A 16979-nucleotide genomic window follows, 5' to 3' on the forward strand; every position below is an offset into this window, starting at 1 on the left:
GAGTGCATTTGGTTGATCCAGAAGAGGATTGGGAGAATGTCATATGGTCAGATGAAACCAAAATATAACTTTTTGGTAAAAACTCAACTCCGTCGTGTTTGGAGGACAAAGAATGCTGAGTTGCATCCAAAGAACACCATACCTACTGTGAAGCATGGGGGTGGAAACATCATGCTTTGGGGCTGTTTTTCTGCAAAGGGACCAGGACGACTGATCCGTGTAAAGGAAAGAATGAATGGGGCCATGTATCGTGAGATTTTGAGTGAAAACCTCCTTCCATCAGCAAGGGCATTGAAGATGAAACGTGGCTGGGTCTTTCAGCATGACAATGATCCCAAACACACCGCCCGGGCAACGAAGGAGTGGCTTCGTAAGAAGCATTTCAAGGTCCTGGAGTGGCCTAGCCAGTCTCCAGATCTCAACCCCATAGAAAATCTTTGGAGGGAGTTGAAAGTCCGTGTTGCCCAGCGACAGCCCCAAAACATCACTGCTCTAGAGGAGATCTGCATGGAGGAATGGGCCAAAATACCAGCAACAGTGTGTGAAAACCTTGTGAAGACTTACAGAAAACGTTTGACCTGTGTCATTGCCAACAAAGGGTATATAACAAAGTATTGAGAAACTTTTGTTATTGACCAAATACTTATTTTCCACCATAATTTGCAAATAAATTCATTAAAAATCCTACAATGTGATTTTCTGGATTTTTTTTCCTAATTTTGTCTGTCATAGTTGACGTGTACCTATGATGAAAATTATAGGCCTCTCACATCTTTTTAAGTGGGGGAACTTGCACAATTGGTGGCTGACTAAATACTTTTTTTCCCCCCACTGTATGTACTGCAAGGAAGAGATGGGAGTTTGTCAGGGTGTGACTATTAGATAGAAATAATCTCCTGGGTAGTTAATTAACATTATACAGAGGTCAGCAGGAAGTGTTTAACAAAGGAACATTCTAGACTACTCATTTCTGGGAAAAGCTTGTTGAATACATTTAAAATATGGACATAGTATTACCTAATGTTCTGTTGGAGGTAGGGCTGGCATAACCTTACCCGCAGGATAGGGCTGGCATAACCTTACCCGCAGGATAGGGCTGGTATAACCTTACCCGCAGGATAACTGCTAGGGAAAGAGTCAACTGGTGGACGAGAATAGGGCTGTCACGGTGCGTGCTATCACTAATGTACAAGAGTCACAAAGTTAAATGAGGTTATGATAACATTACCATAGGATGTCAGTTGAGAGAAATTCCCTTTCGGGAAACTGCCTTGGAAGCCTATCTTGTTGTTCTGTTATTCCACAAGATACAGTCGGTGTTATTCAGGGATAGATCGTTTCCTTCCTGCCCATGTCTCTGTTCTAGAGCCCACACCCTTGACACGCAACCCTCACAGTGAGCGATTCCTACAAAAGGCCATCACTACCAGCTCATTAGTGAGGGGAACTGACCACAGATAGTATAATCAAAAGACTTCCTGCAAAACCAGTATTAATGCTCATGGAAAACTAGAGAAAAGTGCATCCTTGTGGATAAGAAGTGAATAATCGTATCATTACATAATTAACTTTGTTCCTCAAGCTAAGAAAAAAATACGGTATCTCCTCAGATTAATACAGTAAATCCACAACAACTATTCAACAATTTTATTATTTTAGGAAAACCAAAACAATCAAAGGACGTACTTAGTTGGTGAACGCAATACAAAACTAAACATCTTAGTTCCAACAGAGCATAAACATTTCAGGGTGGAAAGAAAAGAGTTGGTGCAGGGACAGGTTGGTTAAATTTTCATCTTCAACACTGATTATTTTGGTACAACATATCAAATATAATCTAAATCTCACTAATAAAAAATATTCTGTAAGGCACAATCTCTGACTGGCAATACCAGTTATGTAATATACATTTTGATTAAGAATGTTTCAATCAGTTCAAATTATACTGCAAATATATTGTACTATGTATCTGTTTAAATTATGCCAACATTTATTCTGCAATAATCTAGAATAGTTTACTTCATCAAGCTACTCAAGCATTTTGAGGGGAATCGTGTAACAAACAAGCATCATAGCAGTAAGAATATGATCAATTACAGCGATCTCTCTCCTCCCAGTGTGAAAAGTATCATATTCAACAACTCCTTTCTGTACCTCAAAATATTCCCAATATACAGTTATTTAATAACACTTTTAATTAAGCAAATACTACACTATAACACACGTGACACAAGCCTAATGCAGCATCCCAAACGCCGATTATTACCGTCTTCATGTCTGCCAAATCCTTGGGGTGAGCTGGTAGGTTGAAAATGTAAAACCAGACAATTAGTGCAAGACATTTCAGACAAATATGCAGGGAGAGGAGGTATTGAAATTATATTTTAAAATATGTATACATGAGCATTTAACAGCAGAAAAAGTTTCAGTCATTTTACCAATGCATGGATCAGTGGTGAAGTCTGGAATCTACAAAATTAGGAAAACAATAACATTTCATGCATAAACAATCACTTTAAATTGCTTACCAAAAGGACTATATTTTTCAATTAAAAACAAGGTAACAATTTTATTTTTCAGCACAGTAGAAAAAACAAAATAAGAAAAACATGAAAACAGTAGATATCTTATTATAAAAATCAATGCTGTACATCTTCCCTATAAAGCAAACTGTCGGTCTGGAATAAAACAACCCTCAACAAACTGTTGTCCTCAACCCAGACACTCACTCTAATTACTTCCTCATTTCAGCAGCTGGCAGTTGTGAAATGATCAGAAAAAAGGACAGAGGACCAGAAACAGAGGACAGTTCAGTTAAAACTAAAAACAGTGCAGTTGGGCTGAATCTTAATGTTGGTCTGGATCCGTCAGCATAGAAATCTCTATTAAAAGAGCACACGACCTCTGGAAGATTTCACCTCTAGGTCCTAGGTTCACCTGTGAAGTCCCACAGTCCCAGAGACACGCAGAGCGCCTCGGTGTGTCTTCGCACCGTCACACCTCAGCAACAGAGCCCCAGCGACTCCAGAGCTCCATAAAGACGGAGAGGAGCCCAGCCCAGCGAGCCAGTCCCTACCTAGCCAGACGTCTCCTGTAGCTGCCAGTTCAGCCCATGCATACTCCCTGCTCTATGTTTTTCTCTTCTGCCACCGGCAGGACAAGGTGGGAGATACGGCTCCATAGTCCACTCAGCTTGTCCAGGTCCATGCTATTGAAGGTGCCTGGTTTGGTTGAGCTGTTACTTTCTACAAATCTGGCCGTAATATAGTCACGGACCCTCTCCTCCACCTCATTCAGACTGAGCTCTTTCCCTAACTCCACCTCAGGCAGCAGAACAGTGAAGAGCAGGAACACCTCCTTGTAGGCGGCATTCTCGTGGTCACAGTAGCGGTAGAATATGATCGTGGAGCCCGGGGGCAGCTCTTCAAAGCGGTGGACGACGGCTACGGACTGGTCCCCCTCGAAGGCACCCCGCAGCTGGGTGTCGATGTCCAGCTTGACCTGGTCGCTGTCCTGGCCAGTCTTGCTGGCCCCGTCGATGTGGAGGATGGAGGAGGAGTTGAGGGCAGAGGAGACGGCTCTGGCCAGGCGCAGGGCAAGGCAGTGCAGCGTCCTCTCCCCCCTGCGGCCTGCTGTCAGCATCAGGCTGACTGGCTCTGTGGGCTGGGTTGTCTGGAGGTGCCTCTCCAGGTGGATCCTGCTCCTCCTCCACAGCTCAGAGCGCTGGCCGGGGAACAGGGCCTCCAGGGCAGATAACTGAGCAGCAAACTTCCCCGCTCTCACAGGCCAGGCTGAATGCTCACGACCTCCTGAAGGCCTGTGGGGCAGTGGGAGGTGCTGGAAGGCCAGGAGACCCAGAACACCAGAGACAAGCAGCACCAGAACCTGACACAGCCTCCACATGCACCCTGCAGGGATGAGAGGATGAACATGCATAAGCCCAGAAACAAATACAAATATAACTATTAAAATGCATCCTACTTTAAAATAATATACTAATAATAATACTTTAAGACAATTCAAGGCAAAGAAATACTTACCCCCAGATGTTTTCCCAGGATTTGCCTTGATAACAGCTGATTTCTTAATATCTTAAAATAGAAAAATATTCATATTGAAATAATACTGAAATAATCTCAAACACTACTTCCTCAATAAAAATGCACCAGTAAACATATAATGGTACCTTGTTTTTGGAGATGCGTGGTTTGTTTTCGAGTAGGAATATTGTTCACCCGACAGCTTGATTTGTAGGACTCTTCAGAGGTGGGGTACACTCTCATGCTACGGTGGTTAGCTCTGGCCAATCCTACACAGAGAACAGTGTCAAAATACATCCCACTTTAGATTGAATAGGAGGACAAGGTCAAACTACATTAGCTCTTGTCATCTTACCAGTGCTTTCGGCTTTCCCCTCCATCTTCTCCCTGTACTCTGCCATGCTGCTAGTCTTGTAAGTCAGAACCTCTGGTCGGTTCGCCAGGGGTCTGAATTGGGTTGCAGACTTGGTACCAGAAGCAGCTTTTCTAGACGTTTCCACTGAAAACAAACACATGGCCTTAGGAAAACATGGGTTGTATGAAAGCCCTCATTAGAGAAAAATATCTGTTTGATATTCACTGGTCTTAAACATGGTCAAGATCAGAGGTTAAAATGAGCTCCTACCTCTCTCGGCTTTGAGACGATCTGTTTCCAGCTCCTCTGTTGTGTGAATGGATCTGCGACTCCGTAGGTCCAAACTGGGATCTCCCGTCTCTAGGGAGCGAACACCGACCGTCTTGGGTGTGTTCACACTCATGTCCCCCATCAACATTTTACCAAAGGGACCTGTTACAGGATGGGTAAGCCACAGGACAAATCATCAAGCCTAGTATGTACCATTAAAGCTGCAATATGTAACTTTTTGGGCGACCCGACCAAATTCACATAGAAATGTGAGTTATAGGTCTGTCATTCTCATTGAAAGCCAGTCTAAGAGGTAGATCTGTTCTATGTGTGTTATTTCTATGCTTCCCGTTCTTAAGTTGAGTTTTTTTTTGTGTCTTTCACTCTCGGTTTTGTACAACAGCTTCAAACAGATGAAAATACAATATTTTTGGTTATTGAAATGATATTTCACAGCAGTTTAGATGGTACAATGATTCTCTACACTCTTGAGCGTTTGTGTTGTCACAAACTGAAATGAGGTAAACTAGTTTTTTGCAACCAGGAAATGGCGGAGCGATTTTTGCATATTTTACCTATAAGTAGGATATGAAAGAAGGATCAAGGTTCAGTTCTGTTTCCTATATGTGGATTTGGTCAGGTTGGGGTGAATGGTAGTGAGGTCCTCCTGAACTCACGTTTTTGCTGTGTGACATGGTGATGGGAGGAGTCTTCCTCCGCACTCATCTCCTCGTTCGGGTCCAGATCTTCATCCTCAGTGGTCTCCTGGACATCCATCTTATCCTCATCACCACTGCCATCCCCTGCCACTCCCATCTCAGACTTATTCTTCTTGCTGGGGGACTCTTGAGTTGGGAAAGGAAAGCAGAAGATAAATAAGTATTACAATCTCTGTTCAAATATTTTTTTATTGAACACGCACAAGAATGGTGTATAGGTATGAAAGACATGTGTACAGTTCTTATCTAAACATAAGAGAACAGACATGAACAACAAGACCCAGAGTTCTGGAGACAAAACAAATATTACAAAACACGACATACAGAACAGGGACAGGTAGAAAGAAAAAGGGTAGATGTAACCCCCCACATATACCCCCCTTTATCCCCCCCCCCATTCCACCCTATTCCCCTCCCGACTGCTCGAGTGTCAGGGCGAGCACACGCTGCCCAAAGGTAGATTACAATATGACAATTGAGAGTGCGTTAAAAAGTACAAATTCACAGCACCGACTGGTCCAGGTAAGAGAGGAAAGGCTGCCAGATTTGATCAAATGTTGATAATTTATTGTTCAGAATATATCTAATTCTTTGTAAGTGTACAGTTTTTGCCACTTCGCTGAGCCATAATTTGGTAGAGGGCACTTCCCTCCTTTCCCAAATCAACAAGATTATTTTTTTTGCCGAAATGAGACTGTAAGAGATGAGTTGTTTTTGGGAGTTGGTTAATCCGTTTAGGGAATCGGACACTCCCAGGATTATCAGAAGCGGGTCTGGGTCTATTGAAGTATCCAGAACTTCAGAGAGGACCCCAAATATTCCACACCAATAACCATACAGACTAGAGCATAGGGCAAAGCAGTGGAGTAGTGTACCCTGCTCAGCCTGACATTTATCACACATAGGGGATGTATCAGGAAATATCCTATGCAGTTTAGTTTTGGAATAGTGTAATCTGTGTAATACCTTAAATTGTATGAGACGATGTCTGGAGTTAATGGAGCAGGTGTGGATATACTCCAAGCTATCCTCCCAGTCTGCCACCGAAATATCAGTCCCTAGTTCTTCCTCCCATTTTGCCTTAATGGCATCTGTAGAGGGTGCGCTAACAGATTGAAAAGCGTCATATAGACGAGATATCAGTTTGTCTGAGGTGGGGCATATTTTTATGTATCCGTCAAACATGGAAGGTTTAGCATTCTCAAATGTTGGGAGGTGTTTTCTAACAGTCTCTAATTTGTAGGTATCTGAAAAAGTTACTTCTGGGAAGGTTATAAGTTTCCCTCAGTGCTTCAAAGGAAGCAAAGGTCCCTCCTATATATAAATCCCCTATGGTACTTATCCCCAACTCTCCCCATCGCTCAAAGGTGTTATCAAGGTTAGAGGGGGCAAAGGAGGGATTCCTGGCAACAGGGAGCATGAATGATATTGGTCTAAGCTCAAAGTGGACTTTAATTTGCTTCCAGATTCGGACTGTGCTATGTATAATAGGATTGTTATGGTAAAGTGACATCTCCAGATTAACAGGTGACAAAATCACAGCACCAATAGAGAAGGGGTGACACTCCTCCCGCTCCATGCTAAGCCAGCTGGGTGGCGGGGTTGCGTCATCCAGCAAAAACGTAACAGCGCGGAGGTTAGCGGCCCAATAGTAAAATATAGAGACAATCCTCCTTCCATCTTGGATTTACATAGGTGTTTTTTACCTATCCTGTGTGTTTTATAATCCCAGATGAAAGGATTGATAAGAGTCCAGTTGTTTATGAAATGATTTAGGTATGAATACTGGGATGTTCTGGTATAGGTAGAGCAGTTGTGGGAGGAAGACCATTTTAATGGCATTAATTCTTCCGAGCAGAGAAATTGGGAGAGTTCTCCAAAACTGTATGTTTGCCTTGAGATTTTGCATCAGAGAAGGGAAATTCTCTTTAAATAGTAAGGAGTATTGTTTGGTAACTACAATTCCAAGGTAGATACATTTTTCTGAAGATAACTTAACTGGAAGATATTCTAGCCAGGAGGTGTTTTGCAACCGTATGGGCATTAATTCACTCTTGTTCCAATTTATTCTGTATCCCGAGAAGGTACCAAACAAATTAATCACCTCAAGAATAGCTGGAATACTAGCTTGGGGTTCTGTTACATAGAGGAGAATATCATCTGCGTATAGGGAAATCTTATTTAGAGTATCTTTAGTATTATAGCCGTGTATTGCTGAATGAGATCTGATCGCTTGAGCGAGAGGTTCAATAATTAGGGCGAAGAGCATAGGCGACAGCGCACAACCCTGCCTTGTCCCTCTGTGAAGGTTAAATCGGGCGACATTGATTGGTTAGTGAGTATTCTCGCACAGGGGTTCCTATATAAAAGCTGGATCCAATTTATGAACCCATCTCCAATATAAAATTTCTGTAGGACCTTGAATAGATAGGGCAACTCAACTTGGTCAAAGGCCTTTTCGGCGTCAAGAGATATAACGGCAAGGTCCACGTTAGGTAACCTCTGAGAATACATAATGTTGAAGAGGCGCCTGAGATTGAAGAATGAGTTTCTATTAGGGATAAAGCCGGTCTGGTCCGAATTGACCAAATTTGCCAATTAAAGTGCTAAGCCTGTTAGCCAGAGTTTTTGCTAAAATCTTTTGGTCTGTATTAAGGAGGGATATTGGTCTGTATGACCCTACCCCTTCCGGATCTTTACCCTTCTTATGTACAACTGTAATAAACGCCTCATCCAAAGTAGATGGGAGAGCTCCATCCTCATTGGCCCGAACCAACATTTTGTGCAGGTAGGGAGAGAGCATGTTGCTGAATGTTTTATAGAATTCACCAGGATATCCATCTGGGCCCGGGGTCTTGCCACTCTTTAGAGATTTAATTGTTCCTCTAATTTCTTCAAGAGATATTTCCTTATTCAGGAAGTTAGAGTCTTCCTGGTTCAGGGCAGGAAGATTACAGTCCTCCAAAAAGTTTTGCATAATTAAGGGGTTAGGATCCGCTTTAGATGTATATAGAGTCTCATAAAACTGACGGAATCTGTCATTGATGTCTTTGGGGAGGAGAGTAATTCCCCAGATGCAGATTTAACTTTGTGAATCATTAGGTCACTCACGTTTTTTGAAGTTGTCTGGCTGAGTAATTTGTGTGGTTTGTCACCAAACTCAAAATATTTTTGCATGGCATAGAGAAAAGATTTAGCAATTTTAGCCGAGAGGATCTGATTGTATTTAAATTTTAAAGACATAATTTTTTTATGTTTCTCCATAGATGTATGTCTAGCATTCTCCCTGTCCAGTAAGTGAATTTGTCCCTCCAGTTCTACCAATTTTTTTCTGTTTTGCCTACTCCTGGCAGTCTGAAAGGAGATGATACAGCCTCTGAAATACGCCTTCAGCGTTTCCCACAATAATGCTGGGGAAGTCTCTGTGTTGTCGTTGGTATCAAAGAAAAATGTAATTTGGTCTTTAAGATGTTCACAGAATGTTGGTTCTGTGAGGAGCTGAGGATTCAACCTCCAGACCCTCTCGTTTGGTACGATGTCACCCAATCTCAGGGAGAAGGTGAGTGGACTGTGGTCAGAGATTATAATTTCATATCATCTCACATTACAGGTATAGGGGAGTAGTTTAGCATCAACCAAAAAGTAGTCAATTTGAGTATATACCTTGTGAACATGAGAGTAAAAGGAGTATTCCCTACCCGTAGGATTAGAGATCCTCCATATATCAAATAAGTTAGAATTTTTTATGTAGGTATTCAAGAATTCGCTTGAATAGGAGGTAGGGGTTCGCCGGGTAGAGGAGCTATCCAAATATTGGTCTAGTACACAGTTAAGGTCCCCTCCAATGACCAGATTAGTATGGGAGATATCTGGAATCAGGGCAAGGACTCTTTTGAAAAAAGAGGGGTTATCAATGTTTGGCCCATAGATATTTAGTAGAGTTACAGAAGTAGAATGGATCTCTCCTATTACGATCACATAACGACCCTCTTTATCCACAATAGTGGTTTTATGTAGAAAGGGAATTCCTTTCCGTACCAGAATCGCTGTGCCTCTCGTTTTGGCAGAGATGTTAGAGTGATACACTCGCCCCACCCATTTACATTTAAGTCTGTTATGAGATTTGTTTTTCAGATGGGTTTCTTGCAAAAATATAATATCAGACGAAAGTGCTTTCAAGTAGGCTAGGACCCTGCCTCTCTTAATTGGTTCGTTTAAACCCTTGACATTCCAGGAAGTGAATGTAAGTCCCGCCCTCCTCTCATTTGTAGTTCCTATGGTGGCCTGCATAACATGTAACTCACTAAAAAGGTAAGAAAGCGCACCAAACCATCACGATCAGCATATGTAGCACCTACACCCGAGCAGTATCCAACCCCCCCGCAAGCACCTTTACTCTCCACCCTGTTCCCCTACTTTCCCCAACCTTTACCCCCCCATCAACCCACATTTAACAGGCATACACACATAGGACAGAAAAAATACGAAAATAAAAATAACAAACACATTGTCTGGCCGATGCCAAAAAAGCACGGCGCGACCTCGAACAAGAGGTAAAACACAAATAAAATCCCAACTATGCGCTCACCTCTCACTATCCTAGAACTTCTACTAACATATGAACTGAGGAGGCTCCCGCACTTAAAGTGTTCAATTAGCATCTAATAAACCTAAACAGAATAAGTTGCAACTTAAACATATTGCGCACTTAAGGTTCATCTTGGGTCAATCCCTGAGATAAGCAAGATGTATCATCACAAGATTCTATTGCTAAGCAACACCGGTCTAAACATAAACCACCAGTAACCGACATAGACAGCAGGACAGTTACATATTGACATAGACAGCAGGACAGTTACATATTGACATAGACAGCAGGACAGTTACATATTGACATAGACAGCAGGACAGTTACATATTGACATAGACAGCAGGACAGTTACATATTGACATAGACAGCAGGACAGTTACATATTGACATAGACAGCAGGACAGTTACATATTGACATAGACAGCAGTACAGTTACATATTGTGGGTTAGGAGATGGGAACAAGGATTTTGATAAATTGAACGTACCCCCCAATCAAAAAAATAACAAAGTAAATAAAAATGTTAAAAAATTAAAAATGTAAAAATAATAATAAATTATTTTCAAATAATTTACAAAAAAATAGTGATTTATATATACATATGTGCACACATACACATACACATACATATACACACACACATACATACATACGTATACACGCACACATTTTTTACATTTTATTTCACCTTTATTTAACCAGGTAAGCCAGTTGAGAACAAGTTCTCATTTACAACTGCGACCTGGCCAAGATAAAGCAAAGCAGTGCGATAAAAACAACAACACAGAGTTACATATGGGGTAAAAAAAACATACATACACACACCCCAAAAAATATATTCATATAAAATAAATATTCTTAAATATATACAGATACATACACACGCATACACACATACATCCATACACACACACACACACATCTACATACACAAACATGCATACCCCAGAATAATAATCTATACAAATGTAAAATATACACATACATAATACTAAAATGCTAAGAGAAAATAATAATAAAGTACAAATAATTATTATTATATGTACGCACAGGAATAATGTAAGAATTGAAAAATAAATAACGAAACAAAACAAAAATGGGGGAATATAAGTATATCCATCCGAAAGTGTCAATGATCCGACCTGGAAGGCCTCCCAAACAGGCATCGCTCTAAACCCAGTCGGAATGAAAGTGAAATTAACGTTAAGTGAGAGCTCTGACCGCCCTCCATTGGTCAGCTCATCGTATTACATGTTCGGTAGCCCTTGCTGAGACCGTTTAATACGGTTTCACCCGTTATGGTATGGTATGGTATGGATTCCAGTCCGTGAGCAGACCTTAACACACAATGACAAGGCACTCTAACCTGTACGGGGGATTGGTGTATATTCCCGGACAAACTTATCTGCGTCCAGAACCGAGGAGAGCCAGATCTTCTCCCCGGAAGGCGGGGTAATTCTTAGTCTTGCAGGGAAGAGCAAGGCTGGGCGAAGATGGAGTTTGTAGAGTTTGGTCATGACATCTCTGTAGCCAGCGCGGTGCTTTGCCACATCGGGCGCGTAGTCCTCATAGACACGAAAGGGGTGCCCTTTATGTAACAGGTTGCCCCTCATTCGAGCCTCGCGCAGGATAAGATCCTTGGTCTTGAAACTGTGACAACAGATGATTACTGGGCGAGGACGCTGGCCCGGTCCAGGCACTGGGACAAGGGCGCGATGTGCACGGTCCAGTAGGGGATCCGACGCCAAAACATCCGGTCCCATTGCATCCTTCAGTAGCTTGGCGAAGAAGTCGGTGGGGCGAGAGCCCGCCTCCACCCCTTCTGCCAGACCCACAACGCGAAGGTTATGACGCCTGGATCTGCCCTCCAGGTCGACCACTTTCACAGAAAGCCTCTGCACATTATCCTGCAATGACGCCATTCCTTCCAGTTCTCTGCTGCCAATGACTGGAACTAATTGCAAAAATCTCTGAAGCTGGAGACTCTTATCTCCCTCACTAACTTTAAGCATCAGTTGTCAGAGCACCTTACCGATCACTGCACCTGTACACAGCCCATCTGAAATTAGCCCACCCAACTACCTCATCCCTATATTGTTATTTATTTTGCTCTTTTGCACCCCAGTATCTCTATTTGCACATAATCTCTTGCACATCTAGCATTCCAGTGTTAATACTATTGTAATTATTTTGCACTATAGCCTATTTATTGCCTTACCTCCATAACTTGCTACATTTGCACACACTGTATATATATTTTCTGTTGTATTTTTGACTTTATGTTTTTTTACCCCATATGTAACTCTGTGTTGTTTTTATTGCACTGCTTTGCTTTATCTTGGCCAGGTCGCAGTTGTAAATGAGAACCCGTTCAACTGGTTTACCTGGTTAAATAAAGGTTAAATAAAAATAAAATAAAAACTCGTCGATCCTACCTGCGTTGAATTCAGAAGCTTTCTCAAGGTCCACAATACTCTGGCCCTGCGAAGCGACCGTTCGAATGGTGCTCTCGATTTTAGTCTCCAGTTCAGCAATAGTAGCCTTAAGATCCTCCGCTATAGCAACACGTAGTTCTCCCAAAGCCCGGGTAAGTTCTGTAAGTGTCACGTTGTTACCTGTGCCTTCCGCCATGTTTGTCTCGTTGTTTGGTGTGGAGTAGGCCTCTGATGTGGATTTATTGTCCTTTGGTCGCTTATTACTATGCATTTTCACATAGAAAGTTACAATATTGTATTAGAAAGAAAAGTTTGTTGTAACAAGTGCAATAAAGTAAGTTAGGTTAGATTATTTCGCAAAAAAGTTGCGGGAGCCTCTCACACACAGCCGTTCACTCCAACATGCTAGCTCCGCCCCTAAGTATTACAATCTCAATCATCTGTTTAACCTCCACAAGTCCTAGTGGAGTAAAGGAGGATAAACTATGCCTTTACGACTAGTAGCTATTTACATTTACCATCGTCCTCAATGGAACCATTGACAGGTGTGGATGGGATCTTGTTCTCTTCCCTCCTCCTCTTCAGCGGACCTCTGGGTGTCAACTCTACAGTAACTGCTGGCGAGGGCGAGAAAATGAGTTTAGTGCTAACGTACAAAATCTTGTCTGGTTAACCGTTAACTTAGCTAGCTAACTCATAACTAATTCATTTGAAAAGCTAAATTCTTAACTCGGTATGTAACGTTAGCTAGCTTCAACAAGCTAATTAATGAGTAACGTTAGCTCCGGTTGGGCTAATTAATGAGGACCATGTGGATACTTTTTAATGACTGCTATTGTAGAGATAGCTAAGTTAACTAGCTAGCTAACATGTCAAAACATCGACTTAACTAGCAAATGTTTGTTTTCATGAATCTTTACGATATAGCCAATGTTGACTTTGTGGGTGTGTTACCTAGTTACCGGAAACAGATAGTAATCGAAACCACAGCTAGCTAGCTCCGTTGTGTAGATGGGATTAGGTAGCTGCCTGGCTGACAAACCTTTCATCGATTGCCTTGTCGACCTCCTCGCTGGTTGAGCAGGGTTGTTTGGTAAAATCTGAGGATCCATGGTTGCACTATAAATTCTACTCTATAGCTCAAATTAAATACTTAGACAAGCTAGCTACATCAACTTCTCAAACGCATTTCCTAGGAGGGGCCGTTTTGACAAAACAGGAAATAAGTGGTACGTTCTATAGATTTCGTTGGAAACAAATAGCTAGCGAATCTATGTTCCGGCTATGAACGGTCATTCTGCGACTCCACGTCTGTCACATTTGTTATTGCTCTTCTGCACCAAGGGGCAAATTCAAAGCGGATATTTATCTGAGGAAGAGGATACCGTGGGTTAGTATGTTCATAACACTATAGAAATGCAAATAATGCTGGTAAAGGACCGCTACAGTGTTTATACTAACAACGTTTGCTTGCTTCCCCAATGATATTCTTACATAACACTTACAATTCTAATAGTTCGCCTAATTTCAGTTTATGTGACAAAAGAAGCACTCAGAGTGTAGCGAATCATTGTACTGTGTCAGGGGCCCCCCTTCCAGCAATGGGGAACATCCCTTGTGCACCACGTCTATTTCTATGGGCACAAGCACTGTTACACCCTTGTTGGTTGAGATAATTTTGCAGGTTTAAAGTTTATTTCCTGGAATTCGACACATTTTGTCATGGGGTGCAAAAAAAAAAATTGTTGCAGTTTTGAAGCTAATTTTGTGTATTCATGTGCTATTTGAGTGACAAAAAAATTACAACAAAATCTATGGGCTAAAAAACCTAAATAAAAAAAATGTTTGCTGGCATGGGCTAGTTGATCTGGACATTTCTGACAAGTTATAAATAACTCCAAGTTATGCAATGACTAACATCACAAGAGGAAGTGATGATGCACTACCCGATTTTGAAATTGCACCTAGTGCATTCTACTATTACAACTTTCAAGAAGACATTTAATGCCAGACTGAATTCCTGCTTTTCCAACAGTCTTGAAGGAGTTCCCAAATATGCTGAGCACTTGTTGACTGCTTTTCCTTCACTCTGCTCTCCGACTCATCCCAAACCATCTCAATTGGGTTGAGGTCGGAGGATTGTGGAGGCCAGGTCATCTGATGCAGCACTCTATCACTCTCCTTCTTGGTAAAATAGCCCTTACACAGCCTGGAGGTGTGTTTTGGGTCATTGTCCTGTTGAAAAACAAATGATAGTCCCACTAAGCCCAAACCAGATGGGACGGCATATCGCTGCAGAATGCTGTGGTAGCCATGCTGGTTAAGTGTGCCTTGAATTCAAAATAAATCACAGACAGTGTCATAAGCAAAGCACCCCCACACCATAACACCTCCTCCTCCATGCTTTACGGTGGGAACTACACATGCGGAGATCATCTGTTCACCCACTCCGCGTCACACAAAGACACGGCGGTTGGAACCAAAGGATAACATATTTCACAGCGGTTTAGATGGTACAATGATTCTCTACACTTGTTTTGTCACATAAACTGAAATTAGGCAAACTGTTAGAATTTTATCAAACAGAAAATGGCGGAACGAGTTCTGCTTATCTGAAGTGTTTCTAGCTAGCTATTAGAATAAACAGTGGTTATTTACCAGCATTTCTATAGTGTTGTGAATATACTTACCCACTGTATCGCCTTCCTCAGATAAATATCCGCTTTGAATTTGCCCCTTGGTGCAGAGGAGCAATAACAAATTGTTTCATCATAGTGCCAGTTTCATCATAGCGCTTGATGGTTTTTGTGACTGCACTTGAAGAAACTTAAAAAGTTCTTGAAATGTTCCGTATTGACTGACCTTCATGTCTTAAAGTAATGATGGACTGTCGTTTCTCTTTGCTTATTTGAGCTGTTCTTGCCATAATATGGACTTGGTGTTTTACCAAATAGGGCTATCTTCTGTATACCCCCATACCTTGTCAAAACACAACTGATTGGCTCAAATGCATTAAGAAGGAAAGAAATTCCACAAATTAACTTTTAAGAAGGCACACCTGTTAATTGAAATGCATTCCAGGTGACTACATCATGAAGCTGGTTGAGGGAATGCCAAGAGTGTGCAAAGCAGTCAATAAGGCGGCTATTTGAAGAATCTCAAATATATTTTTATTTGTTTAACACTTTTTTGGTTACTACATGAATCCATATGTGTTATTTACATTTGACATTTTAGTCATTTAGCAGACGCTCTTATCCAGAGCGACTTACAGTTAGTGAGTGCATACATTTTCCATACTGGCCCCCCGTGGGAATTGAACCCACAACCCTGGCGTTGCAAGCGCCATGCTCTACCAACTGAGCTACAGGAGGCCCGTAGTTTTGATGTCTTCACTATTATTCTACAATGTAAAAAATTGTCTAAATTAAGAAAAACCCTTGAGTGAGTAGGTGTGTCCAGACTTTTGACTGGTAGTGTATATAATAGGCTATCATTGAATTTGGCCCAAAAGGCCTGGTATATTACCACTTTCAAGGATTATTTTGCCTGAAAACCTTTAGGCCTACCTATAGTTCTACAACAGAGATACAGTGCATTCGGAAAGTATTCAGACCTCTTCCATTTTTCCACATTTTGTTACGTTACAGCCTTATTCTAAAATGGGTTAAATAAAACATTTCTCATTAATCTACACACAATACCCCATAATGACAAAGCAAAAACAGGTTATACATTTTTGCAAATTTATTACAAATAAAAAAGATACCTTATTTACATAAGTATTCAGACCCTTTGGTATGAGATTTGAAATTGAGCTCAGGTAGATCCTGTTTCCATTGATCATCCTTGAGATGTTTCTACAACTTGATTGGAGTTCACCTGTGGTAAATTCAATTGATTGGACATGATTTGGAAAGGCACACACCTGTCTATATAAGGTCCCACAGTTGGCAGTGCACGTCAGAGCAAAAACCAAGCCATGAGGTCGAAGGAATTGTCCCTAGAGCTCAGAAACAGGATTGTGTCGAGGCACAGATCTGGGGAAGGGTACCAAAACATTTCTGCAGCATTGAAGGTCCCCATGAACACAGTGGCCTCAATCATTCTTAAATGGAAGAAGTTTGGAACCACCAAGACTCTTCCTAGAGCTGGCCGCCAGGCCAAACTGAGCAATCAGGGGAGAAGGACCTTGGTCAGGGAGGTGACCAAGAACCCGATGGTCAAACTGACAGAGCTCCAGAGTTCCTCTGTGGAGATGGGAGAACTTTCCAGAAGGACAACCATCTCTGCAGCACTCCACCAATCAGGCCTTTATGGTAGAGTGGCCAGACGGAAGCCACTCCTCAGTAAAAAGAACATGACAGCCCACTTGGAGTTTGCCAAAAGGCTCCTAAAGAATCTCAGACCATGAGAAACAAGATTCTCTTGTCTGATGAAACCAAGATTGAACTCTTTGGCCTGAATGCCAAGCGTCACGTCTGGAGGAAACCTGGCACCATCCCTACGGTGAAGCATGGTGGTGGCAGCATCATGCTGTGAGGATGTTTTTCAGCGGCATAGACTGGGA

General features: G+C 41.8%; 1 protein-coding gene across 4 annotated transcripts; it reads right to left on the reverse strand.

The window, feature by feature from the left end:
• Positions 1-1632: 1632 nt before the first annotated feature.
• Positions 1633-13630, reverse strand: LOC121534134 (torsin-1A-interacting protein 2-like). Of its 4 annotated transcripts, none has more exons than XM_045205409.1 (8): positions 13452-13630; positions 12928-13023; positions 5343-5510; positions 4666-4827; positions 4396-4539; positions 4187-4309; positions 4041-4091; positions 1633-3908 (listed from the first exon to the last, which is right to left on the reverse strand). In XM_045205409.1, exons 1-8 carry the CDS (start codon positions 13519-13521, stop codon positions 3106-3108), a joined length of 1617 nt encoding a protein of 538 aa, XP_045061344.1. In that variant the 5' UTR covers positions 13522-13630; the 3' UTR covers positions 1633-3105. The 4 variants fall into 4 exon arrangements, with proteins under 4 accessions (XP_045061344.1, XP_045061343.1, XP_045061345.1 ...); XM_045205408.1 differs by having other exon boundaries at positions 12928-13026; XM_045205410.1 differs by lacking the exon at positions 13452-13630 and having other exon boundaries at positions 12922-13006.
• Between the last annotated feature and the right edge of the window lie 3349 nt (positions 13631-16979).

Source organism: Coregonus clupeaformis, chromosome 20 (genome assembly GCF_020615455.1).
Source record: "Coregonus clupeaformis isolate EN_2021a chromosome 20, ASM2061545v1, whole genome shotgun sequence".
NCBI lineage: Eukaryota > Metazoa > Chordata > Actinopteri > Salmoniformes > Salmonidae > Coregonus > Coregonus clupeaformis.